This window comes from Eufriesea mexicana, unplaced genomic scaffold, assembly GCF_001483705.2.
Source record: "Eufriesea mexicana isolate 0111107269 unplaced genomic scaffold, ASM148370v2 scaffold474474869, whole genome shotgun sequence".
Taxonomy (NCBI): domain Eukaryota; kingdom Metazoa; phylum Arthropoda; class Insecta; order Hymenoptera; family Apidae; genus Eufriesea; species Eufriesea mexicana.
Window position 1 is genome coordinate 59,218 of NW_016907912.1, and position 27,560 is coordinate 86,777.

Below are 27,560 nucleotides of genomic sequence, written 5' to 3' on the forward strand. Positions count from 1 at the left end.
CACAAACGACAACGGAGCTTTATCCTGCGTGAAAAAAGGTAAGAGACTGTTTAACCCCCCTCGGTGTCCGATTTATCACCCGTGGTACTACTCAGGCTGGAAAAATGTCGCGTTCATGGATCCTCGTTAGCCGAACGATCTCCACCCCCGTTTAATTTCCCTGATTTACGATTACATCGAACGTATGCATCATAGAAAAACGATCGCGTATATCACGACGCCGCGATCGGTCTGCAACGACCGCTGCTCGTTGATCCGAAGAGTTACACGTTCGGAAATTCGTACAAACACCGGATAAATAATACTAAGCGCGCCCGGCGGAGATTTAATTAATTTTCATAGTTGCTATAACGTGCACGCAATAACGGGAAACTCGATACACCGTGCAGTATGCAGAACATACACCGGCGGTCGCATTTATCCATGTGAAACGCAATATTGATTCGCTGGTACCAACGGCAATTGTTTGCTTCATATCGCGCTATTCCCGCGCGCTCCTTTTTCCACGGACGTCGCAGCAATTCCGAGCACGATAATGGTTATTTTTTGTATTCTATGCCAATTCGCTGTTTTCACAGGTTGGCGTAAAAATGTTGACCGCCGGTCACATCCGCGGCTCGATATTGATTTCGCGAGTTTGCTCCCCTGCGTGGTGGCATCGGTGTCCTTTGGGGGGACTAAAGGGACATCGTCGGGTATCTGTGGGGGTCCACCTCACCAGGGGTTGCGATGAGGTCTCGTGGTTCCTACGGTTGTCTATCTCACGATTCTGATTACAACTCTTTAGTACTCTATAATGATCACAGCCATTTTATACACTATATATTCTCTCTATAATTCGCTAAACCCTCTCTGCACTTATCTACTTGTGGGGGTTGCTTGGATTGCCTTGTGGTTCATACGGTGCTGCCGGTTGGTATCCTCTTGGTCGTCGTACTATGATAGGGTAGCAGGTAGAAGGACGTGTAAGCGATCTTAGAATAGACGGCGTAAACAGTCAGGCGACAGGCAGCGTCTCCGACTGTTTACGCCTAAAACACTTGAACTCATCGATGGCGAGACGAGGGGTGTCAAAGCTTCTCGAGCCGAAGGACCGTCAGTAAAATAAAAGCCTTTGACGAAGAAAGTCTTCTAGACCACTAGCCCTATCTCCTTATCCTTCCGCTACAGACGCAAGGAAGGGGTGCGTTTGGTCCTAGGCCTGCTAGTGAACTCGTCCATAAGGCCCTGTCTTAGCCGGGGGATACTTAGATAGCATAGGAACTTATATTTATGGGAAGTCGAGGATTCACCGAGGACTTTCTCGTAAGTCCTCGAACCTCCTTCAGGTAGGAATAAATCTATTGGCAAGGGCTACAATGATGACATGATGATATATCAATGAACGAAAGGCACCATTTCGGGTTTCGGCTTTATTATGGATTTATTATGTTCAGCTTTGGTATGTAATTATCGGCTTCGTTATTACAAGCTTTATTATACAAAATGGGGCCAAGAACAGGGTGTCACTCTTAGGAAACGGTCTGTAATGTTCTCTAATCACCAAGGAACTGATTTTGTCAAGTCCTAGGGACAGGGTTTATACCAAACTTTAAATCAAAATATTGCGAAAACAAGGGTTCACTATGAAGAAACCCATTAAGGTTTTTCAATACTAGGTGGGTACTATAATTTATACCTACTACTGTTCCAAAAGCGGTGTCCACGAACGTAGAGTCCTCTTGTCAGGGTTGACTCCTGAGTCATTACTGCATTTCGGATGTTGACTATGCACGATGAAGTTGGCTTCACACCCCCATTGACTCGGGATCCTCGATGTCGCTAAGGGTGGAAACAAAATGTTGGTTTTCTTCTTTCGCGTTCCTACAGGACGAAACTGCAGGACGAGATTTAGAGATCGTTTGTTTGTTTATTGTACAGAAAATAGCGTGATAGTTGGTGGAGAAAATGGCAGAAAGAGCCGAGTTGTCGACAAGGCCGACTGTTGACGAACAAATTTAGCGCCAAGGGATAGGATTCGCGGCTGCCGCGGGCTGACTCGAAATTACAAACGATTGTCGCGATTATTGATGACGTGCTGTTCTAATCTATTGGTTATTCACGACATTTACGTGAGATTTCCCATTCGATGGTGGATAGGATTGAAACACGAGCTTCGTATAATATCGACGTGAAACGATAATTAGTTACAGCGAATTATACCCTCGTGTTCGATGCTCGCTGTGTTCGTACTGGTAACTAATTGCGCATGAGGCCTGAAGGAGTTTTTGGACTATCGATAGTGAACGAGTCACTGGAATATAGCTCGTGACTTTGCTGGCCATGATTTATATTCAGGAGTCACTTCGAGGTTGGACAGAGGTCATCGAGGTTGTGCATTTACGATCGGGGTCGTTTGGAACTCACAGGTGGGTCATCTGTGTCGTGACATTTATGGTCGAGGTCAGTTGAAAGTCACGAGGGGTCATCGAGATCGTGTCATTAACCGGTAGAGTCGCTTGGAGGTCACGGAAGGTCATCGACGTCGCGTTATCCGATGCTAGGGCCACGAGAGGTCATCGAGGTTGTGCAATTGACGTTTAGTGTCATGGTAAAGGTCGTATGCGGGTCATCACGGTCGTGGCATTGGTAGTTAAGATCATTTGAGTGCTCCGGAGGTCATCGAGGTCCTGTCAGTGGCAGTCAAGATCGTTCGAAGGTTACAAAGCGGCCATAGAGATCGTATTGCGGTCAAAGTCATTTGACGATCCATGGAAATGATTTCAATGGAAACGATGTCAAAATACAAATGTCTGTTGTATTAATTGATATTATATTATCGATTAATTGATTGTATTATACTTCGTCATAGATTGATTTTCTTTAGAATACTTCATTATAAAGTGATAATTCACCATATCAGAATAAATACGTAAGAGAGACTAAATTGTAGATAGGGACAGTAGTTGAACTATTTTCAAATGTGTTCATTTGACAATAAGTAGGAGAACAAGAATTATCAACACAGAAAATGTCGAGTAATGTAAACAGTTATCACATTGAATTCATAATATTAATCAGAAAGTCACCATTTTCTAACAACATTAAAATTAAAATATCTCCTAAATTAATGACTTTTTAACATAAATGAGTTCCTACCTTTTTGCAAAGAATATGAAGGAACATTAGCTGGTGTAATAAAAAATATATGCTTCCATTTAAAAAAATATTAATGACCTTCAACGTTACCTATCACAACTATGAATTCATCACTCAATTTAACCTCGTTAAAAAGAAGGAGAGAAATCTCTGATATTCTTTTTCTTTATAAAGTGCTCAATTGTCTTATAAATTGTTCTGACATATTAGAGATATTCTCAATCAATGTTCCAATTTTTCATTTAAGACGATACAACTTTCTTCAAACAACATAAAACCTATTTTACATACCACTCAGGTATTAATAGAATGATTATTAATGTTAACAACACTTATCCTACCCTAGATCTATTCAGTCAATCTCTTCACTCTATAAAACAGCTACTACATTGCACCTCTTTGTAAACAAATTTTTTTTTTCTTATAATACTTCTATTTTTATTTGTTACTATTAATTTTATACCTCACTGTAATAATTTTCTTCTAATTTTTCTAATAGGTTAATCCCATATAAATAAATAAATAAATAAATAAATAAGTGTCCTTTACACATGCATCTACAAAAATAATAATACTATCAGAATATGCCTCTCTCAAAACCATACAACTTCATCCCAAATATTTTTCGATATGCGTAATAGTAATGACGTATATCTAGGTGGTAAATACGTGGTGACCCACCCTGTATATATCGTATCAACTTATCGATTGCTTTATTTTCGTGTTTTTAATTCGGCGCGTGAGCCATGAGTCCTCTTGGTCTGTTTCATCATTGAATCTTTGATGAAGCTTAATTCCTGTGTACCATCGTTAGCCTCCGCCGGAAACTGTTACTTCGGAAATAGGAACTCGCGTAATCTATCGAGACTTGCCTTGTCCGGCTGAAAATACCTCTAGTACCGGTTTCTGCGACGAGTAGAATTATTTTCCGTTGAAGTCACGGATTTATCGATTTCTCGAGTACCACTCGAGCTGTACCGCGTTCATTTTTTGGCGTCCATTCCACTGATTCGTTTGAAAGACTGATTCGGATTGCGGTGCCTGGCGCCGAGTCGATCCTCGTGCCTGTGAATTCGAAGCTCGATAACTTGAATAGTTTGTTAACCATATGGATCTTTCTTTCGCTCTTGCGGTTTAATTGATAACGCAGTTTGATTGTCTGATCGCTGGAATCGAGTGCATTTTGTTGCTCCTTAATTGATTCGCTCGGTATGTAACGAGCCTCCATGTTGGAAAATAAATTGTATATCTGTATCGAGTATCCTACGCGCGTGTCACGAATATTCTAGAATAATAGATAGAATTATTTTCTTCTTTATTTATAATTTAATATAAATAACTTATCAGATTCTTAGATTATCTGTACTAATTTTCGTCATCTTACATTCTATTTACTATATATTCAAAGTGTTTTAAAAGTACAATTCAATCTCAGAAATTAGTATTATAAGACGTAAATTCAAGTCTCCAAATATCCTGTATATTTTCAATTTATCGAGAAGATATTCTTATATATAAAACATTAAATATCTATGAAACATTTATCAAATATTCCTGAAAATTTAAACATAATAATCCATATTTATTTATTTATTTAATAATAATCTACGGGTAGTAGAATCCATTAGTGAATAAACAAGAAATAAAGATCCATCAGTTTGTTAGAGAAAGAAAGAATGTAGGTTATATATGGTACAAATGCCGATATAGTGGATATAAACAATTTGCTTAGAGATTTAAGATCTGGTATTTAAACGATGAGATACTATTACCAAAAAATTGAAGGTTTGATGAAAAATTGTTTGCAAGAATGCATATTCTATTGATAGGGTCTGCTGATTCAAGTCGTGCAGTATTATGCTGTTCAGGTATAAAGATTTGATAGTCTCTTAAATTTTTTGAAGAAGCATGAAAATTAATGAAAGATAATAATTCTAGATTACGTATAATAGCTTTTATAATTTTGAAGAGAAATAAAATGTCAGCAGCAATTCTTCTCGATTCAAAAGATTTAAGATTAAGCTTGCGTTGAACAGGTTCATAATCATGATCATAAATACTCATATAACGTCCAAGTTTATAGCCAGCCAATCCTAGAAATCTGTGTTTAATCTGTTCAATACGATATTTTTGACCAGCTTTAGTTGAAGGCCAAATCGTCGATGCATATTATAAACGGGACCTAACTAAGGTACTATATAAGAATCTTAACACTAGATTTACAAAATCCGTCAATTTGATAGATGGGTTGCTCCAATTATACGATGATAACAAATTTAGTTAACTTATATTAAGACTCTTAACCCTTTGTACTCGAGAGGTGATCTTCAGTCACCATTTCATAAAATTTGGAAGATCGATATTAATTAATATATCAAATTTAATGTAACGTAACAGTGTGCGAGGTATCGAAATCAAATAATTCTACAATTCTATTATACAATTCTTTATTTACTGCTCAAAAAGGTACCGTCAGTTTTTTAATAGAGAATCTTTGAATTTCTTCTCTTCTCTAGCCAAAAAATCGTCGAGTGCAAAGGGTTAATATTGTAATTGTTTTTAAATTAAACTAATAGTTAAAAAAAGAAAAGACACGTGGTTTACTTTACCTGTAAATTTGACAGGTGTCCGTAGAAATAGGTATACAGATAGCGTCTATAAACCTAGTGCTAAAGAGTTTACATTTTTGAAGGAGTTTAAATATTTATTTACTAATAATTATTCTTAATGGGAATCTAACGATTAGTCACAAATAAATGTATAATAAAAGAATACTGTATGAATTCTGTAAAAATACTGTATGTGGAAGAAAAGGGAATCGGACTAAATGTTTCCAAAAATACCAGCCATGGCGTACAACTTGTTCAAAATTACTTGCAAGCTAAAAGATCGCCGTACAAAACCGCCGGCCACGCTACCAGCATTGCACCATGCAAACACGACCACCATCCATCGCGCAGATAATGGAACACCGCAGATGTTTCTTCGCCATCCACGTGCGCCGACGAAGGGTCGAATTAACCGTGTTAAATCACCCGTTCTTCTTTTTCCGCATAAACCATAGCCGGGCTATAATTTCTAGACTCCCCTGTTCCGCGGCGTGCGTATTTTTTTTTCCCTCCCCTTCTTCGTAACGACCGTCCACCCTCTTACCCGCTCCTTGCCGGATGCAAACGGGCGAATGCATTTCCTCGGTCAGGGGCAGTTAATGGCTGAACTGCAGCCACCGAACTAGATGGCATTCCGCAGGATTTACGGGGCGACAGCTTTTACAGCCGCGTTTCGGTATTCGCAGTTTCGAACCGTAACATCCGCGCGATTTCACGCCGCGAAATCATGCCTCTATTTCCAATTGACAGGCCTTCGATCGATGTCAAAAAGCGCGATACTCGCCTAAAAGCTGCCACACGTAATTGCCGATTTACCGATGGCCCGTGTTTCCTGCGACCCTAAATGGTCTCCCTCCTTTGGTGCAAGGGGTGTGGATCTCGCGAGACGATGGACACTGATGTGTCTACTTTGCAGGTTTTATCTATTTTTGAGAATATATGGAATACTATTTGTCTATTGTGCAGTTTTAGTTTCGAAATTAATTTCAAAATTAATTTGGTTGGTTTTCATATTGATTTTTGATGGACCGTGTTTCCTGCGACTCTGAATGGTTCCTCTTTTGGTTCAAGGGGTGTGGCTCTCGTGGGACGATAAACACTGTTTATTTTGCACGTTTTATCTATCTTTGTGAATATATGGCATACTATTTGTCTATTGAACAATTTTAGTTTCGAAATTAATTTGAAATTTCATTGATCTTTATTTTTATACATATAGGGGTAGTGTTTTTTGGAGTATTGGGGATGTAGAAGTTTCTTGTTATTAATCGCGAAAATGATTTTCGTGGAAGTTATTCGAAATGTTAAAACGATGTATTTTGTGTTACAGCCAACCATTTTCGGCACTGTGGCCTCGGACCTGAACCCAAAGGATGGCAACAGTCGAAGGGTGAGTGTTGGATAACGACAAAATTTCATATCGATGGGGTATAATTAATTCTTTGACGCTCCTGTGTATCATTACTAATGAATTAAACGTGTGCTAATTAAATTTTGCTCGATATTAAACATTGTAAATTGTCGCTAATTTCTCAAAATGACGAATTTCCGATTTATTTTCTGTTTTAATACGGTTGAAATATGAATATTATTTTCGGATGATATATTTTATTAAAATGTTTTATATCATTTTACACGTTCACGTCGGAATAATTAGTTACCGTCAAACGGCAATTAGTAATTAATTAGTATCGAAATAATAATAGTAGCCGGCCATGTTTCGTCATTGTCTACATTCCAATATTTTATTTCCATAAATTAATAATAATGATCAAACAGGCCAGGAATTATTTCAAACAATAGACATATCTGGAAAAATATTTTGAAAAATATTTAAAAAAGAATTACCTATTATCTCTTGTACATAATTACGATATTACTAAATATCTTGATGCAAATTTTAATTTCCCACCTCTTCAATTTCCACCAACACACAATTACTTTATTATACAGTACAATTCTCTTTATTATAAATTAAAATATATATAAATTAAATATGTATTTCTGAAACATACATTTATTACATTTTCTCATAGCACTAACATTGCTAAGAATAATTTCGAGCCCTACATTCGCAATGAATCCGAAGAAGTATTATGCTCCCTCTCCGATAAATAAATCCGCAATTATGAGATAACGAGGAGAGTAATTACGAATCGAATATTCTAATAATTACGAGAAAGAGAAAGCAGGATTTTCTGGCAGAAAGGTAGAGGGATGTTCGTGCAAGAAAATCTAGGAAAATCTCCGTCTTGTTTTTCATGAAACGCGTCCCGTGAGATTCTTGCTCGACTCTTAATGGGTAAAAATTGCTGCTAAGTCGCTGTTCTGCTTCTCCCTCTTTAAACGCTCGAAGATAGAACGCCCTAGCGCCCTAATTAAAAGTAACTGCCGTGGCAAGCGAGTCTTTCAGTCCTGGAACCCTTTCTGCGGCCACCCTAACGCACAAAGTCGCTTTACGCCGTGCATAAATTTTTCCTAATTGCGAAATCATGCAGAATACGACGAATCCTTGGTACATCGCGTATAACATCGCGTGTTCGTGCTTGAAATCGTGTGCAATTTAAGACGTAGAATTATTTTACTTCGATATTCCACGTATAGTTGGGCAATTGTAAATTTGATATATTAATTAACATCCATCTTTAGAATCTGATTAAATGGCGAGTGAGAGGGGCCCCTCGAATGCAAAGGATTAAATCTCTAAGCAAATTGTTTATATCGGCATTTGTACCTTACGTAACCTATATTCATTCTCTCTCTAACAAACTGATGTATTTTTATTCTTTGTTTATACATTAATGGATTCTACTGCCCCTAAATTATTATTAAATAAATAAGTAAATATCAAAATTATTATTTTATTAGTGGTTTAGAGAAAGAAATTTTAGTAGTATTATTGTTTAAGGGCAAATTTACTCGAATTTACTACACGGTTTGTGTTTACCTGTTCCCAGTGTGAAAATTCGCAACTGAAAGTTTAAGTTCAACGTAAGCTTTCTTGCAAACACGCGCTGCCTCTGTTGGGCTGATGCCATAATCCGTGTCACGAGTGTGACACGATGTTATAAAGCAAAGGATTAAAACGTTGTGTAAGATTATTCTAAGGCACTAAAAATTTCCGCTTTTCACCCATAAAATATTCGCAAACAAACGTGAGGTATTAGTCGAGACAGGAATGAAATATTAGGGAACGAGAAGAAACGACGTTCCCTTCTGTCAAACGACGTGACGCAAATTTGACAGTCGGAGGAGATAATTTCCGAAGAGAAAATTGGCATACTTCGTTTGCTAATTTTTGCATGGTATAATTATTCGTTCGCTCGTGAAAACATGATCCTTCGCTTAGGTTTATGCGTGTGTATTTGGTAACCGAATTTTTTCCACCGACCACTTTTTCTTCTCGTACTGCGATTCATACGCGTGCAGAGATAAATATTGTCACAGTTTGCAGGGACGCGTACGCGAGGCGAAAACTAATCTAATCGAAACATCGGTTGTTATTTCACGAAGTCAGCGTTCCGGCTGGCGAGTTCGTTACATCGTGATTCTAAATTTCGCTATTTTCTTTTGTAATTGGTAAACGTTGAAAATACTCGATTGCTTGGCCACTGAGAGGATCGCGATTTGTCGATTCTCAGGTAAATATTTTCGTTCCCCCCCGGCATAGTGCTTCATTCGCTTCGTATATCATTTTATAATACGTATAATTGTTTGTTCAAAGGCGATGGAACGTATCGTCTGAATCGAAATTACCGGTTTAAGAAACATTTCCTTCTATATGTAGGAGTTCCAACCTTTTCTTTTTGGTATTTTTGTATGGAGAAATATTCTAAAATTATTTCTGCACCATAGGATTATTTGATATTTGTTAATTTCGAGTGGATTTTAATTATAACTACAGGTTGTTGGTGCGTTGGGTAGATAATTATAATTATAGGTAATTGAATGTATTTGGTAATCTGTCTAGTGGATAGAAGGTTTTAAAATGACTACATACACTTTTCTCAAATATTGGATTACTTGATGTCAATTATAACTTCGATAAAAGTTTCGTCAGTTACAAAGCGAACTATTAATGTATATTTTATAAATAATATGAAATATAAGTATTCATTTTTTCAACCAATTAATTTTTCTCGAGTCGCCACACGATTCCTTGAAAAATCACCCCATATGGTCTCGAATTATTCTAGTAAAAATGGAAAAAGAAAAAGTAAAAGTAAAAGTACCAGCAGGCATAGCTTTTAACCAAATATATCCATTTGTCAATCTTTTCTAGCAAAATTTCTTTCATAGAACCAATTAATTTTCGTTGAGTCTCTATTTTATTCTTTAAAATATCACCCCTTATGGCCTCAAATTATTATACTAGAAGAGAAAACAAAATTTTAAATGAAAGTATCAGCAGACATAGCTTTTAACCAAATATATCCAATTGTCAATCTTTTCTAACAAAATTCCTTTCATAAAATCAATTAATTTTATGTTAAGTCACCACACGATTCCTTAAAAGACCACCCCTTATAGCCTGGAATTATTACGCTAAAAAGAGAAAAAGAAAAATTAAAAATAAAATTAACAGTACACATAGCATTTAACCAAGTATATCGAATTGTCAACCTTCTCTAAGAAAATTCCTTTCATGAAACCAATTAATTTTCGTTGAGTCACTACACGATTCTTTAAAAGAATCTTTTCTTAAAGCCTCAAATTATCACGTTAAAGTAGAAAATAAAAAATAAATTGAAATATTAACAAACGTAGTATTGGACTAAATACATCAATTATGAATCTTCTCTAACAAAATTCCTTTTTCACAGCCGCCTAATTTACATCGAACCACCACACGATCCCTCAAAAAGCCACCCCTTAAATCTCACTTCTTCAAACAGTTATATCAAAGAAAAGGAGAAATGAAAAAGAAAGGGAAGAGTGAAAACAGCAATAAACGTAGCATTGAAATAAATATACCCAATTCACGAGCTCCTCTAACAAAATTCCTTTCACACAATGAAGTGACTTAGACCAAGCAACCGATGAAAAGTCTCGTACCGAGGAACCCCTGAAGCAACGTTCGTATTCCGAACAGCATGAAACGTTGGAAAGCAATCCTCTTTCAATCGGAAGTCAAGTTTCGTGTTACCTGGGAGCAGGTGTCATTAAACAAGCGATGCAACGATGGAAATTCTCGATCGTCGGTAAGCGTTCACCGGCGTCGCGATAAAAGTTCACCGGATCGGATAAATTCATGAATGTTAGATGCCTGTTGCCCTGAGAGGCGCGCGCGATCCGTGAAGCGTATCACAATTCCCGTGGCCCGACGGGGGTCGACTCGCCTCGAATCGATCCCGATGAATATTTAATTCACGATCCCGGTAAACGGCGTGCTCGCGCCACGCGTCATGTCGCGAGCAACTGCGCGCAGTTTTTTCACCCTCTGAATCAGGATTCCGCGAGAAATTTGCAGCTGCAATTGTCATGCGTTATCTCTCTGCCTGTCTGGTTAGACTCGGTCTATACTAGACAGCGAAATTTCAGGGGAATTTTAGAGGTCGTCGCAGAAGAGGGTTGAAGGGATGTCACCCCTGTGTAAGAAATTAAGACATGACACTTAATGGAAGGGCTTTATTTACGCAAGGGGGGGGGGGCTAGGGGTCCGTGAGGGGAAAGCTTCGTCTCATAGTCTAGTCGCAAACGAACTGCTTTTTCAGGGGGTAGTTTAAGTATTCGAGGTGGTGGGGCACTGATAGCGAAGGCATAAGTCAGGACCCCAATTGACTCGGGGCCCTTGATGTCTCTAGAATGATGATGGTATTTTACGAAATCAGATAGTAGATGCATTGCAATAATTTCAGAATTTTATTGTATCGAAATTGTTATAGAATTTATAATTCCTCTTCTGTATTTTGAATTTATTGCATATGTATGTGGACCCCAATTAATTCGAAGCCCCGATGTCTCTAGGATTGGAAATACCTAAGCTTCTCTTTCCCGGATTAACGGATGCGTTCCTATAGGGTGAAGTGAGTTTCATGGTGATGGTATTTTACAAAATTAGATATTAGATGCGTTGCAATAATTTTAGAATTTTATTGCAACGAAATTGTTATAGAATTTATAATTCTTCTTCTGTAATTTGAATTTTGAATTTATCGCATATGTATGTGGACCCCAATTAATTCGGGACCCCCGATGTCTCTAGGATTGGAAATACCTAAGCTTCTCTTTCCCGGATTAATGAATGCGTTCCTATAGGGCGAAGTGAGTTTCATGGTGATGGTATTTTACAAAATCAGATATTAGATGCATTGCAATAATTTTAGAATTTGATTGCAACGAAATTGTTATAGAATTTATAATTCTTCTTCTGTAATTTGAATTTTGAATTTATCATGTATCTGGATGACGAATTGGGTTATAATGCTGTTGCTACCTATCATGCTGTAGGAAAAGAGAAATGCAAATGCATATTCTAACGATAAGAACATCAGTGAAACTGATCATTTAATGTTCATCGTGTTACCTTTTTGCATACCCAAGTTCTCCCCCTTTTATCATCGAACAAACTGTCACGTTTGTATTGAAATTAGCCTGAATATCGAGTGATTTTTCAGTCTCGACTTTGAGTCCAGTGTATTCTCTTTTGCATTGGGTTTGTACACTTTTGTGAGACTTTTTGTAAGAAGTATTGGGAATTAATCAGACTATGAAAAAGAATACTGGGAACTTGAAAGAAGAAACTTAACCGATCCTTCCTTGGACTACCTCAATACGTTTGAGAATTCTCTGCAGGGAATTCTCGAAGAGGTTCTTCTAACAGTAGCGTCATCACTGGCAAGGCAGTAGAACGGTAGACATAATTTTCGTCTTCGTTCTTTTGTACCAAAAGCAGCTAAATATTTTAAACAAATTTTTCCTTTCTTTTAAAGTCTTGCCATTAAATGCTCCTAACTACATTGTTGCAATTACTAATCTTTTAGGCTGTTGATCTCGATTCATTTAACGATAACCACTGCGACAAAAATTATTTGGAACTGTTAGATTATGCGTGTAAGTATATCTAATGGGTGTTTCCTCTTGAGTATTCTAGGGGGGCCGGAATAACAATTTACCAAAAATTTATTCCCATGGTTTTTGATACTACGATGATGAGCTTTGGAGTATTTTACAATTTCCCAATTTGGCAAATTATAATTTGTCCAATTTTAAACAGATACAAAAATTAAACGTACAGCTTTGTAGTTCCTTCGTTAATCCAGAATCACTTGACATAATCAAAAAACCAAACGTTCCACATAGTTACCCATACATCATAATTAAAGCAATACAATAAAAATTCTATACAATCACTTACATATCTATCCTAATAGCAATCAATAATTAATACTAACCATGAAATCAGTAAATCAGCTAATTAGTCACGCTTTTCCAACAAATAAAAAGAGAAAGAGGAACGAAAAGTCTGAGATACAGGTGGCCTCGAAGCTTCTGCGGTTCAGTTTGTCAGCCACAGGGTCTAGGACGGTGCGATATAATTGAAAAAGCAGGGAACGCAAATAGGCGGGACTCGGGCTACGGCGATTGATGCCGGCGTTGCGAAATGAGCGGCGGATCGTTTCGAATTTACATGTTCGCACGGCGTGATCACGTCCGCGGCGTGGTAGCAGATTTCGCAGCGACGCGTTTACCGAAATGGAAGAGCAAGCAGCGGCGCGCCGCTTGTACGGTCATTGCCGTGCAACGGGATTAATACGGGAATGGTGCGAGTAATTTTCGCCGGGATTTACTAAACGTATCGCCGATTGAATAGAAATTACGGTCGAGCAGCGGCCATCTCGCCGCTCGAATCTTTCGCGTCGTCGAGTTTTGTTTCCTTAGTCCCCAATTCCTTCTCATTAATACCGAGTACTACGATTATAGTAATAATAACAAACAAATGATTTTTTAAATGTTATTTTCGATATTATCGAAATTATGTATTTTGTATACTTTATTTACGATTTGAAACTGGGTTAAGTTAATATCGAGTATTTGTTTCCTTGGTCCCGAATTCTTTGTGATTAGTAGCGAATACCGCGACTATAATAATAATAACAACGAAATTATATTTTTCAAATGTTATTTTTGATATTATCGAAATTGTGTATTCTATATACTTTGTTTCCGGTATAAAACGGGGTTAGGTTAGTATTAAATATTTATTTCCTTGGCCCCTCTGTGAATTCTTGTGAATTCTTTGTGGTTAGTAACGAGTACCATGACTATAGTAATAATAACAACGAAATTATATTTTTCAAATGTTATTTTTGATATTATCGAAATGTATTTTGTATACTTTGTTTACGGTATGAAACAGGGTTAGGTTAGTACAAAATATTTGTTTCCTTGACCCCCTAATTCTTTGTCATTAATACCAAGTATCGCAACTATACTAATAATAACGATGAAATGTTATTTTTCATTTTGTTGAAATTATGTATTTTAAATATTTTTCTTACGGTATGAAACGGATTTAGATTAGTATCGAGTCCCGAATTTATTGTGATTAGTAACGAGTACAATGGCTATAATAACAATAACAACGAAATGCCATTTTTAAAATATTATTTTTGATATTATCAAAATGGTGTATTTTGTATACTTTGTTTACGGTATGAAACGGGGTTAGGTTAGTATCAATTATTTCCACAGCGGCCATTACTTGAATACGTCTTGAACTCGTGTCTGATTAAATCCTGGACCATCTAGGTACTATCTAGGACTGTAGAGCATTACGTATGTACATTTCAGTCTCGTTTTAAGCTCGGGATCAGTGAACTTACGCGAAATGGCGCACTCGCAGTCGAATAGATCTCAATTGAGTGTCAAATTCCTACTGTTCCTAATTTATACCCGAACTTAAATACATCGCTATTGTTTCCGAACATCATTCTCCGATTCCGTTTTATCGGTACACCTGAATTGATCGGTAATTGAAAATTTGCAAAAATAAATTTAGAAAACCTGGAACGATTTCATCGGATTTCACCTGGAAAAATTTTCATTCTATTTCTACTGACGGAGGAATAATATAAATTTTTTAAATACAAAATGATTCTTCGTTTCATATTCCACGATGACAATTTTTCCTTAATCCTTGTATAAAATAACGATCACGTAACGATCAATGCCTCCAAACAAAGTTCGCTATATTCCTCTATCGCGAATATAAATTTGCCAATTCTTTAATCGCAATTTTCTACGAATCACGTTATCGAATCGAACAAAATATCCGAAATTCATTTAAAGATGCAACACAGTAGTGGATTAAAAAGTAATTTCAACGAAGCTCTGCATAGATATGCATAGTATTTTACGAACAGACTATCTTGTCCACGAATCAAACAGTTACCCGAATTTTACTCGTAATCGAGTTCGCGAAAATTCGCAAAAATTCACTGAATTTATGTTACATCTGTAATAACGTCTCTGCAGAGAAGTCCAATCGTTCATCGCGTTTTATCAATTTATTTCATACCGAAGTTGACTGAATTTAAAACCCCATATATGATCTGAATCTGGTAAAAGATGACTCCAGTGTTTCTCGTCCTCTGGGAATAATTTAATCCACACACACGGTACCCTGACACGCAACACTCGCCCCCGTATCGTCTCTAAATAATCAAAATTGAGGAAAAACACCCCTCGCAGTTTCTCGCGCGACTGTTACTCGAAAATCAACAGCTTCCGGAACGCATGGCTGATACAGACTGGAAAATGGCGACGATTCGCGAGAATAAGAATAAGCAGAGGGGGTGGAAGATTCGGCGAACGATTTCCACGTTATATTTGCCGAGGGTAAATATCGGCGACGAGGCAGAACGGGGCCGAACCGGTTTCGTTATGAATATAAATGTATACCCCGCCTGCGCGTCGCGCTGTCGTCTAATAAATAGCGAACGGGCCGGAAGCTCAAGCGTCATTGTGTCGCCGATTATCGCGGAAATTCGTTTCGCGTCGCGCAGATATGGCGGAAAATCTGTCGATTATCGCGCGTAGGGGGTGAAAATTGTCTTCTCGCTGCGAGGGTTGTGCCGCGGTTTATGACGTCGTCGGGTCGTTCACGGAGCTTTGGAAGTTCCTTTCGTAACTGAATTACTTTCTTAACGAAAGATATCGTCGCGTGAGTGCGGGTATATCGCAGGGGGACGAAACGGGAAGTGTTAAGTGCTTAGCGATCGCGATCGTGTTGGGGTTCTTGCCGTGTTGGGACAGGGTTTCTTGTACAAAATCGACGCGAAAATTTGTTAAATAACCTCGAATTTCGTGATTACATAGCGATTGTTTTCTCGATTTCAAATTTCCGTGATTTTGCTAGCCCATTGTTGGAAGTTGTTTATGAAAGTGTACGAATTCAGTGTGATTAATTTCGAATAATATCGACTTTTGTGATTGCGTACAGATTGTTTTATCAATTTAAAATATTTGTAATATTGTCAGCCTGTTGTTGGAAATTATTTACGAAAGTGTATAAATCGAGTGTGATTAATTTTGAAAGAATTTTGGGAGAAATTGAAAGAAATTGTCTGTAGATAATGATTTCTATGTGTGAAAATCGGAGATGATACATACAGTTATTATTATTAAATATAGAATAAGACAAACGCAAGATTATATAAATTATATTTTCTTCAAATATCGAATTTTCTTTTGTTCCTCTTTTTTATGGCAGAATAAAATTTTGTATGTATTCTTTAATACATCGGATTACCATGGGATAATTGTAGCGTCTCTAAAATGGTCGAAAATTATTTTCTCTTCTACCTATTCTTCGTTGCTCGTCCAAACTTTCTATTTTTAATACTAAAACAAATATCGACATAGTAATGTGGCGTGGACGAAAATCGCCGACGAATAAATCAACCATTTTCCTGCAAAATTTCGAAATTTTTCCCATAAAAAAATTTATGCCTGCGCGAGGCTGACAGGAAGTCGAATGTCCCTGTACCGTTCAAAGTTAATTAATCTACATCAAGGAGCGATAAAAACGAGAAATTAATCGTCGATGTCCGAACCGTGGCTACAGTATGGCCGATTAATTTCGTCCTGACGCCGAGATCGTAAAACAATACGCCTGCCATTTGACGAGTAACTTTCCTCGCTGACGAGCGCATCATTTCGCCGATTACTCTTTTCCTATTTTTCCTGTTTTTTTTTTTTTTTTTCGCTTTTTTCTCTTGCGTTGCAAAGCACACACGGCCGCCGTGATTTATGAAATATCCGTCGGGACGACGTGACGCGGATTAACGAGATGCGAATAATTACGTTGCCTCGATCGAACCTCGTCTCGTTACGAGCAGCTACAATTTCGAAAAAGGATGATCAATTTCTTTTTCCCTCTTTTTCAGCCAAGTTCCAATCTTTGCGAAGCTTCGAATTCGCTAGTTTCTCGATTATTACGAGTGTATTATGTCCACGAGAATTTCGTGTCGTTAAATTAGGTGTACCGAAAAATCATTCTGGGAAATAACGATGAAATTTATTGGAATATTTTCAATCTATTCTTGGTTAATCGTGATTCTTTGGAGAGGGAGATATTTTTAATAATAACAATGGTAGTCGTATGGAAAATACCATATTAATTCGATATTTCTGTAAATTCCATATTTCAATCAACTGCGTTCAAATATTAAATAAATTTCAGTAAATATTATATTTTAAGCGTGGTGATTAAATAAAAAATAAATATCGTATTTACTACATTTTCTCGAATAAGCAAACTTCGTATTTTTGTGACAAAAATTTTAAAGTATGTCGAAATTGATATTTAACTATATTAATCCCTTAACGATCGTACCCGTGTTGACACGGTTTCGATATTACGTAAAATTTCCTTCGGTCCGTGTTAACACGCGATCCTGCTTTATTTGTTGAATTTATGCACCGTGTAAATTATAATTTTTTTCATTTCTTTGTGATTTTAATCGCGATAGGTTATTGCGTTCGCTAAATCCGTAATTAAAAAATTCAGAAAGCTTCGCTGGATTTTTGTAAAATAACTCGGTCTTTAAAGTTTATTATTAATTTATATTACACCATATTATCAATTTATAGTAAATTATTTGAACAAGAGTTAGTAAAATTGTTATCTTGGAGCTTTATTTTATCTTCGAGATACAGATGCAAATTTGTCGGATTTTAATTTCATCGTAAAATCAGGGATCATTTGTAGACTTTTAATTTTGCTATGAGTGAACATATAATCTCTCCAATCCGTTAATCATCATGGAAAAAATATTTTAACGATCATCGTTAGCCATGGAAAAAGATCCTGAAATAATTGTGAGAATTTAAGGTGATGTATTTCACGATAAAATACGATATTTAGAAATTTTTAATATCAAATATTTGAAACAGACTCTTTTACCTTTACATCAATATTATTCTTTTTTTATTATTATTTTTACCAAATATTCCAAACATGTGATAAATCACCGTGTAATACCACACCTCGGTACGTGATACAGAAATTGAAAAAATTTCCAAAAAATAGCATTCGATATTATTCAATCTTGTGAATTATGACAAATTTAAATATTCGAATTTCGAAATTTAAAATTTAATTTTAATTCTCGTAATATTAATCCCTGACACTCGAAAGGCTTGTCTCTGGAGATGTCATCTTTAAACTGTCATCTATTTCTGATAGAAAATGGTCGACATTCTTTACAAATAATATACGTAAAAATCGCATATAAATTACAGAATATTTAAAAAATATACAATCATACATCACACCATTTATGACTAAGAAAACGAATCAAAATTACCCCACCCCCTTATTCCTAAAAAGAAAAATCGGTGATCTCTCGCGACGAAGAGGAATACAATTTTTAATACTCCGCAACAGAAATTCCATTACGATTTCCAGTGAATGTGAGAACAGGGTGTGTAACCAGAATGACGAGTGGTTCATAGAAAATTAACTTCATCGAAACACTAAAAGGAAATGATCGTCAGTTTGAGCTGCGCTCGAGTGTCCTCTGAAAATCTCCAAGGAGCACGTTTCACCAGCTCCACTCTCCTTTGAGATCTATAAATCGATCAAATAAAATCACTCGATCGACATCGTCCACCTACTCACCGGATATATGGATGCACCTTCCTCTCTCTCTCTTTCTCTCTATATACAAGTCTTCTGTAAGCACGAACGGTCGATAAAGACGTGCAAAGAGTTGCAGTCGCGGGAGATTAAAGCTCGCGTGATAAAACGAGCTTTTTAACGTTTCGCGAGATACGACGGAACATCCCAAGACAGGGAAGGCGAATTCCGTGGCCTTTGTCACGGTACGAAATTAACGTTGCCGCCATTGGCTAATTACGAAGCGTGACACAGGCGAGGGAGAAGTCGAGGAATTTCGGGAGAAAGATTTATTTCGACGGCCGATCCGTCGTGATATACGCGCTGATGCACGTCGTGACAGTAATGACGCGAGTTTAATGGTTAGCCTGGCCTTTACGAGCCATTAAAAGATGGATAAATTTCGAGGGATGTGTTAGATTTGCTGATATAACGTTGGAATGTAATTCTTGTTAGCCTTCAGCGATTAATGGCTCCTTCTTTCTTCCTTTGCATTTATTTCGAATGAAATATCAGAGAATATAGAGCGTGGGTGAAAATGTTGGGTTTTAATTTGATTCTGTCGTAATTTCATCTTCGATTACGATAATTCCTTGTGAGATTAAAGAAGAATATGGAAGATATGTTTAATTGGGATTTTTGTAAAAAATAATTATCTGCAATTATTCGCAGTTATTTTTAATGTTTATTTTTAATAATTTTATGTAATACGATATAATGTTAGTTTCAGGACATGATAAAGTACGAGAATAAATAAAAAATGTAATATAGAATGACAAGGAAGTGAGGTTAGCGTGATTTAAATAAGTAGTACGATGCGCAGTGGAGTACACTTAGAATGGTCAGACGTTCGATCTGTCTCCACTTGTTAGACTCTGTGTTACTTGTACTCGAATTTCAATAACTCATCGAGGAAAATAAATCAGGATTTAAAACGCCTAATTATAATCCCATTGAGCATATCAAGTGGTAATTAAATTAATTAATTAAAATCTTAACTATGTAACTTTAGTTTTAACTTTCTCCGTTTATATTCATCGAATAACTTCATTATATAGTATGTCAAAGGAAACGCAGAAATCTAAATGAAATTAAATCCTCTTTCATCGCAGATGAAATCATAATTTGGCTAAAAAATCTCTCTCATAATTCTCGGGTAAGATCCGTCGTTCCAGTTAGCTGGGAAGCCTCGGTGGCGCAAGAAGTCGAACAAATCGGCAGGCTAATAGGACAGCCTGAATCTTTAATTACGACCTCTGCCGCTAATAACCGCAGAAGCGCGAAATTCTCCAACGAGATTGACCCAGAATCAGGAACAGGTTGGTAAACAGCGGGGATATGAGCAAACAGTATGAATCAGTTTTTGGCGAACCATCAGTGGAATCGATGCTTCACGCGATCGACGTCTTTATGTCTATCGTACGCGTACACGTGTGCGTGTACGTGGGTGCTTCTACATGGCCAGGAAATTAGAGGAGTGGCTGCAATCCGTTTCATCGACGCAACATACGGATAATCCTGCTGGCACGTCGTTGCGTGCGCGGAACGAGTGTAGCCTGTGACGAGTATATCGATTGTGTCCACTGTAGTATCGCTGTCGTCCATGGTTAAGTCCTTTTCGTTCCATCGAACGTTCAAGCGACAAATTCTCTGCCGAGATCGATTTAAAATCTGGAAAGTGGGTTAGGAGAGTGTAAGATCTTATAATTAAGGGCGGAAATTTGAAAATTTGAACATTCGGAAATTTAAATATTCCGGAGCTTGAAAATTAGAATAATTGAAAATTTGGAAGATGGAAACTGGAAAAATTGGAAATTCGGGAATGTGAAAGTTCGGATGCTTGAAAATCCGGAAATTTAAAAATTTGGGAGATTAAAAATTCGAATACTTAAGAATTTGGAAATATGGAAACTCGAAAAATTAAAAATTCTGAAATTTCAAAGTTCGAGAGTTTAAAAATTCGAATAGCAGAAAATTTGGAAATATGGAAACTCTAAAAATTGAATTTCGGAAATTTGAAAGTTCCATAGCTTAAAAATTCGCGTAATTGAAAATTTGGAAATTTTAAGATTCGAGAGTTTAAAAATTCGTATAGCTGAAAATTTGGAAATATGGAAGCTCTAAAAATTGAAAATTCAGAAATTTTAAGGTCCGAGAGTTTAAAAATTCGAATAATTGAAAATTTGGAAATATGGAAACTCGAAAAATTAAAAATTCGGAAATTTGAAAGTTCCACACTTCAAAAATTCAAATACCTGAACATTTGAAAATATAGGAACTCGAAAACTTGAAAATTCGGGAATATGAAAACACGGGAACTTGAATATTCGAGTACCTACAAATACGGAAACGAGAAAATTCGATTACATAAAATATTGCAAATTCGAAAATTTAGAAATTCTGAATCGAATATTTAAAAATAACTCACCCTTCTCAGTGCATCCTCTTTCCGTACTTCGAACCACGCACTTTTCACTCCCTTGCACTCCACTCCGTCGTCTATCAAGGCTCTGCCATCAGGCATCCTCAACATCCACTTTTCTGCTCACTGACCATTCGCCGTTCAAACGTTTAATCGTGTGCAACGTGTTCAGAATGTCGTCTGTACGACATATGTACTCCAATGTCCAATGCACGACGATGGTGGCTCGGCGCGAAACGGGATTGAGATTGTGGAACAGCCAACGCGTCAATCACATTTGATATCATCGTTGCCGGCGGTCGTCTCGACGGTGTCCAGCTCATAGATTACAATGTGCCACGCATATTGTAACGTCGATGGAGTGCTGAGGAGGAGCAACTGAATGAGGGCTCAGGGATGAGCAGATAGATGGAGAACTGTCTCCTGGCTCGAGTTACTTGTAATTTCTGTAACAGGATCGTCTCGTCTATCTTGCAACTGTTCCAGGCTTGGAACAGTCGGCTGGTCGTCTCATCTTCTCTCTAGTTTGCCTTTTTACGTTTCGAGGAAGTTCGTAAACTTCATTACCCTGCGAGAAGGAGTTACCATAGGACCCTTTGCAATTGTACCGTCTAGAATCTCTGGGAGAAGGTTCATTTGCATATGAAGGATTTGCAAAGGATTGTACCTTGTCCATTCAAACTTCTGCGAAAGAAAGCAACTCCTTATTTACATTAACCTTATTCAAACACGCGCGATATGTGATTATTATTTCATCCTGCTGTTTACTTTGAACCGGTTAATCATAATGTTTCGTCACTGATTCAGGAGTGTCTTTCATTATCCTGCTTCTGCAGTCCCTCGTCGTTTTCTGATATCTAGACTAAGTACTGTTACGCGAGACCAAGTGGAGTTTAGGTATTTTGGATACAAATATAAATTAAATTTTAGGAATTGTTACGTCCCGAACATTGCAACTCTCACGGTGGGAGTTTCGCGAGGTTATAAGGCCCGTTTACGCGGATGCGACAATATTGCTGAAATGCAGTCTACTCTAAATTATTAAAGCTAGACCTGGTTAGGGATGAACTAAAGAGTTCCGATGCGTGATTGTCTCTCACGCTGAGTTGATCGTCGTGGGTCTGTCTTGACTGTCTGGTCGTGATGCTTGTGTTGTCTTCTTGAGATTTTTAGGAAAACTCTCTCGTGACTGCTGTCTAGGTGGTTCTATAAGTTTTGTATGTCTACTGATCGGTTGGTGTGAAATGTAAATGGTGGGTGTGTCTTCCTATCGGTTGTGAATAATATTGGGAGTGTGTTTTAGCTTCGACGTCTTTCGGTGGTGGTGGACGTTTAAACAATTTGGGTCCTTATGCCTATCGTCTTATGGGTGATTTATTGATCCTTGCTGAGGTTCACCCAAGTGGTGACTAGGTGATGACGAGTGTATACGAATCAAGGGATGCTGACAATAAGGACATAAGCGGTCCTCCACTTAACTTGGGACGTTTGGTCCTGGGGTCGCAACAAGAATTTTGGGCAATTAATAGTGTCTAATTTTTCTTTTTAGTCCTAATCATATAGTCCCTTCTTTCCAGACACTCTTCTTCTCGTAATTCTCCAATGACTCGAACGAACTCTATACTTTTTACAAATTCTAATCCTGAAGAGTATTATAATTGCTCCCTAACTCTCAAATGAATCTAACCTTTTTCTGAACTGATCTCTAATCCAGGAAGCTTTTACGAGCTATTGTAACCACGGTTCAGAATAATTCAGCGGAAGGGTTAAAACGGGGTGACGAAGGGATGGACGCAAGCCTAACCCGCACTCTCGATGCAGTACGTTCACTATATGCAATATTCGTATTACGACCCTTCATATATCGCACCGTTGATTGCGATCGTTTAATGGATGGCCAGCTGGTCGTTCATCTTCATTCCTGTTCTACGAAGGTTTGCTTTAAGGATTAATTGGAATACGCTCCCCTAATTACGACCTCCTCTCGATTTCCTTCCAATTTTACTTTGATAAATTATCCGGACTGTATTAAATTTTAATTGGTTCAGGAAGCTGTTACAATCGTAATTACGACGTAGATATTTTCAGCCGAGTTTGTGATTAAAGTCGCGTGGAAGGGAGTGGAAATAAGTGATCGACTATTAAGTAGTTCATTTTTACATTTTTTCATTCTTTTTTAAATTTTTGTGAGAAGATACTCAATCGATGTTTAACTATTTATATCTAAAATAATTTCTATTTGTTATAAATCAATTTGGAAGACGAGTGATTCATTTGTGCCTTCATTCTTTGATTTTATTCTTTATTTTGTTATTTTTACTTTCTGCTTCCAATTTGCGCGGTTTTATTCATATCGATGGATTTGTGGAGGGGAAAGTTTGCGTAGTTCTCGTGGCGTAGTTGTATTTCGTAATTGTCGGCCGCCATTTCTACGGGAAGCATGTAGAAATTTTGCGCGAAAGTTCGACCACGCGAAATTTCGCGAGTTGGAGGAACAGGATTAACTTGGAACCCTGGAGGAGATATAAATATCGCGATACATGTATATCGAAACGTTTGTTGGGGAACGGAATTGCTGATAAACGTTACTACCCCCTCTGGTCTACGATAATTTAATATCATCCGTGCTGGTTGAATGAACAAGGCGTTTCGGATAATTCATTCGTTATCTGTGATCATGTTTGCTATTAGCGAATGGGAAATAAAAGTTACTATTCATTTTAGTAATTTGTATCTTCGATGCAATTTTTGAAACGAAGATTTGGAGCAGGTCTTAGAAACTTTAATTTAATTTTAGAGCCTGAAATCTTTAAAATCTTTTTGGAAATTTTTCAAAAATTGAAGCTTCTGAAATGACTTCTGTGAGTAATATTTAATTTTTCATTTGGGGTAATGAAGTTGCACCATTTTTCACGTGCTTGTGGGAGAGATGGAAGATTCTCTGGTCAAAATGAAATACATACACTCGTAGTCTGATACTGATCGAAATCAATTAAGCGCATTATGATTTAGGAAGGACTATATATGGTAATGAAGCAATTGCTGCCGTGCGAGGAGCCTTAGGTACGCCCTCTTGATGACAAAGAGCTGCAGTGCTCTAATTCCAAAATTCAATTGCTTAATAATAATTTCATACGGTTCGAGTACTGAACTTCGTATGACAGTTCAAACAAATATGCATCATAAGAACACACTCACATATGTAAAATAAACAGGATAGAAAGTATAGTCGTTCAAATCTGTGTCAAAAATTAAAAAGTTCTGGATATGTTTCAAACATATATACATTTTGTCAAAGTGTTAATTCAATTTTAGAAAAATTTTCCAAATTTTTTTGTACAGAGTGTAGACTACAAAATTGATGCTATTTATAATGCATAAGTTGATCTATAAATTAATTATATTTTTGTGAGGAAAGTACTCAAATCCCTGATGAGGTTCCATAATTTGTGGGTCGAGATTAAGAAAGCATAAGTTACACTATTTCTGATTGATAAATAATAATAATATAATTGGAATATAGAGGTTGAGCTTTCGCTATAAGCACTCTAACATTCTCTGTTAATAATAAATAAATAATTAAAATTGGCATAGTTGTTTCTATTTCCAAATGTTACCAAGTTTCTATATTATAATTTAATAATATATGGAATGAAGTTTATATTATTTATTTACATTATTAAATTACAATATAAAAATTTTGTAACATTTGGAAATAAAAATAACCACACCAATTTTAATTATTTATTTATTTTAATTATACAATTTATGGGATGAAGTTTAATATTCGAGTCTTCCAGTATTCACTTTATTTTATATATATATTTACTGGAAGACTCTAATATTGAACTTCATTCCATAAGTTGTATAATTAAGATTAGTGTAGTTCTTTTTATTTCCAAATGTAACAAAATTTTTGTATTATAATTTAATAATACACTTTCGAAACATTTAAAATTCCACGAACTCGCAAGAATCATCCCACATAGTATCCACTATCTCTTCACCAGATGCAATCCCCATCAGATAAAACCAATTTCTACTACCACTACCATCAAAATGTCCCACCGCACATTTATAAAGAATGCAACAGTGGAAATCGTCCTTTCCAGCCAACACCATCGAACAATCCCTCTACCAACCCCACCTCGATCCAACCTACCTTATCCCCCTCCTTCCAAACAACCCTTCAACCCCTCTCCCACTCCGCCATATCGATCTCGCGAAATTACAACCTTAGTCCCGTAAATATCCCGCGGAACTCGGATCAATGGCAATCTAGGAAGGACAGAAAACATATCTAATAAGAGCTTGGGAGTGGAAGATGGGTCGGAAGATGGAAAGCAAAGACAGACACGTTCGTCGGCGCGGCGCGAATATTAAAAGCCGGTATTCGCGGTCCGTCACGCGGAACGCGGAATCGCGTTCCAATAAACTTCTCCATCCGGTGTCCGCTCTGTCTACTTTGAGAAACGGCGTTCCACCGTGAGGCGAGTAATTACGAATAACTAGTCTCGTCGCGGCGGGACTCCCGATGGCGTGGCCTGGTGATAAATCGTGTCACGGGACGACGTGTTCCCGGTTCACGTGCCACGTTTCTACGCGTTCATCACCGGCTGTGCGTATGATTGTGCCGCTCTTGCGCCACTTGCGTCCGCTAGTGGACGGTCATTTTTTCCCAAAATGTTCCACACCGACGGCCACGCCGTCCGATCGATGTCGCCGGGCCCCCGAAAATTTTCTCCGGATGTCGAACTGGTTCCCGAATATTTTCCAAGAACGGGGAACGAAAACGGAAAGGTTTTGGAATGTTTGGAGACGTTGCAGAGGTTTGTCTCCGATGAAATTTTTGAGCTATTGCTATACTAGGTTTACTGACTTGTGCGTAGGGATACTGTTTGATTGGCTAATATAAAGAATAAGAGATGTTATTTTATTTCAATATAGGACTAGGAGTAAAGTATTGGGTTGATCAGAAAGTTCGTGCCAATTTTTAGTAGATGACTTAAGGACAGGTCTGTGTGTATCAGAACGATTGAAAACAAATGATATGCATACATATCGTAAAAGACGGTAGGTACTTGGGGCATATTTGGAAAAAGATTTGGAGACTGTTGGTAGCAATGTTTCGATTGGTATAAATAACGAGGGAATGAGAACCAGCAATTGTGGAAGTGTGTGAAAGAATGAGCACGAGTGTCGTTTGTTTCGTTGTTTAACTCTCGCTGAAAACTTCCTAAACCCTTGCACCCTTATTTAACACTAGATTTACGGAACCCGTCAATTTGACGGAAGGGTTGCACCAATTATACGATGCTAACAGATTTAGTTAACTTATATTAAATTATATTAAATTATATTAAATTATATTATATTAAGACTGTTAATATAATATATAATTCTTTTTAAATTGAACTAATCGTTACAAAAAAGAAGGCACGTGGATTCCTTTACCTGTCAATTTGACAGGTGTCCTTAGAAATAGGTATACAGATAGCGTCCATAAACCTAGTGTTAAACCTAGCAGTCTCTCTTCTTTCACACGCTGGCTTTCTTTCTCGGTCACTCATTAACATCCCGTTTATACAATACAATTCTTGCACGCATTCACTTGTCTTTCCACATGCACTTCAGTTATCAGTCTGAACATTCGATCTGAACCCCAGGCTGCTGTTTATCATCCATCATCAGCCAGGTAAAGCCCAAATGTTCCCTTGCACTCACCCCCGAACCCTAGCAGCCTACATATATACTATTTGAATATAAACGAAGTCACATTATTAAATTATAAATAAAACTGTGAGATATTTAATTATATAAAATTTGTAATAATAATAATGATTATTTTTGTTCATATATTGCGTCAAAATTCATAATTCTCGTCTTCGTAAACCTAGTGTTAATCGAGAAAAATTGTGGTGAGCAAGTGTTTGAGTTTCCCTGCTATTGTACGGGAGATCCTGTGATCGATGGTGCGATTTAAATTTTTAAATCTTCTTAAATTTTTAAGCTTCCGATCGAAGCTTCGTTAATGTAGATTAAGAAGGTTTGCGATTTAATATTGGCTTTGGTCGATCCTTAATGCAGCGATACGTATTCCCATGCTTTCCATAATATTCCCGATGCTACTTTTAATCACGTCCTTTTTTAAACCTCATTTTTAATCATGCTTTATATAGTCCTCGTTTAATTACTGCGGACTGTATAGAACAAAGGAAGGATATCGAGAACGAGACCGCCAATATAAAAGTTTTCCCCCGTTTCTTCC

The 27,560-nt window shown here is 37.2% G+C and overlaps 1 protein-coding gene across 2 annotated transcripts in view; it reads left to right on the forward strand.

Annotated features, from left to right (window-relative positions):
- Positions 1–27,560, forward strand: part of LOC108545442 (ras-GEF domain-containing family member 1B) — a 596,416-nt gene that overhangs the window by 55,808 nt on the left and 513,048 nt on the right. For both annotated transcript variants that reach the window (XM_017897066.1, XM_017897073.1), the window contains exon 3: positions 7,078–7,137. In XM_017897066.1, the coding sequence (XP_017752555.1) occupies positions 7,078–7,137 (60 nt within the window). The remainder of the gene's footprint in view (positions 1–7,077; positions 7,138–27,560) is intronic.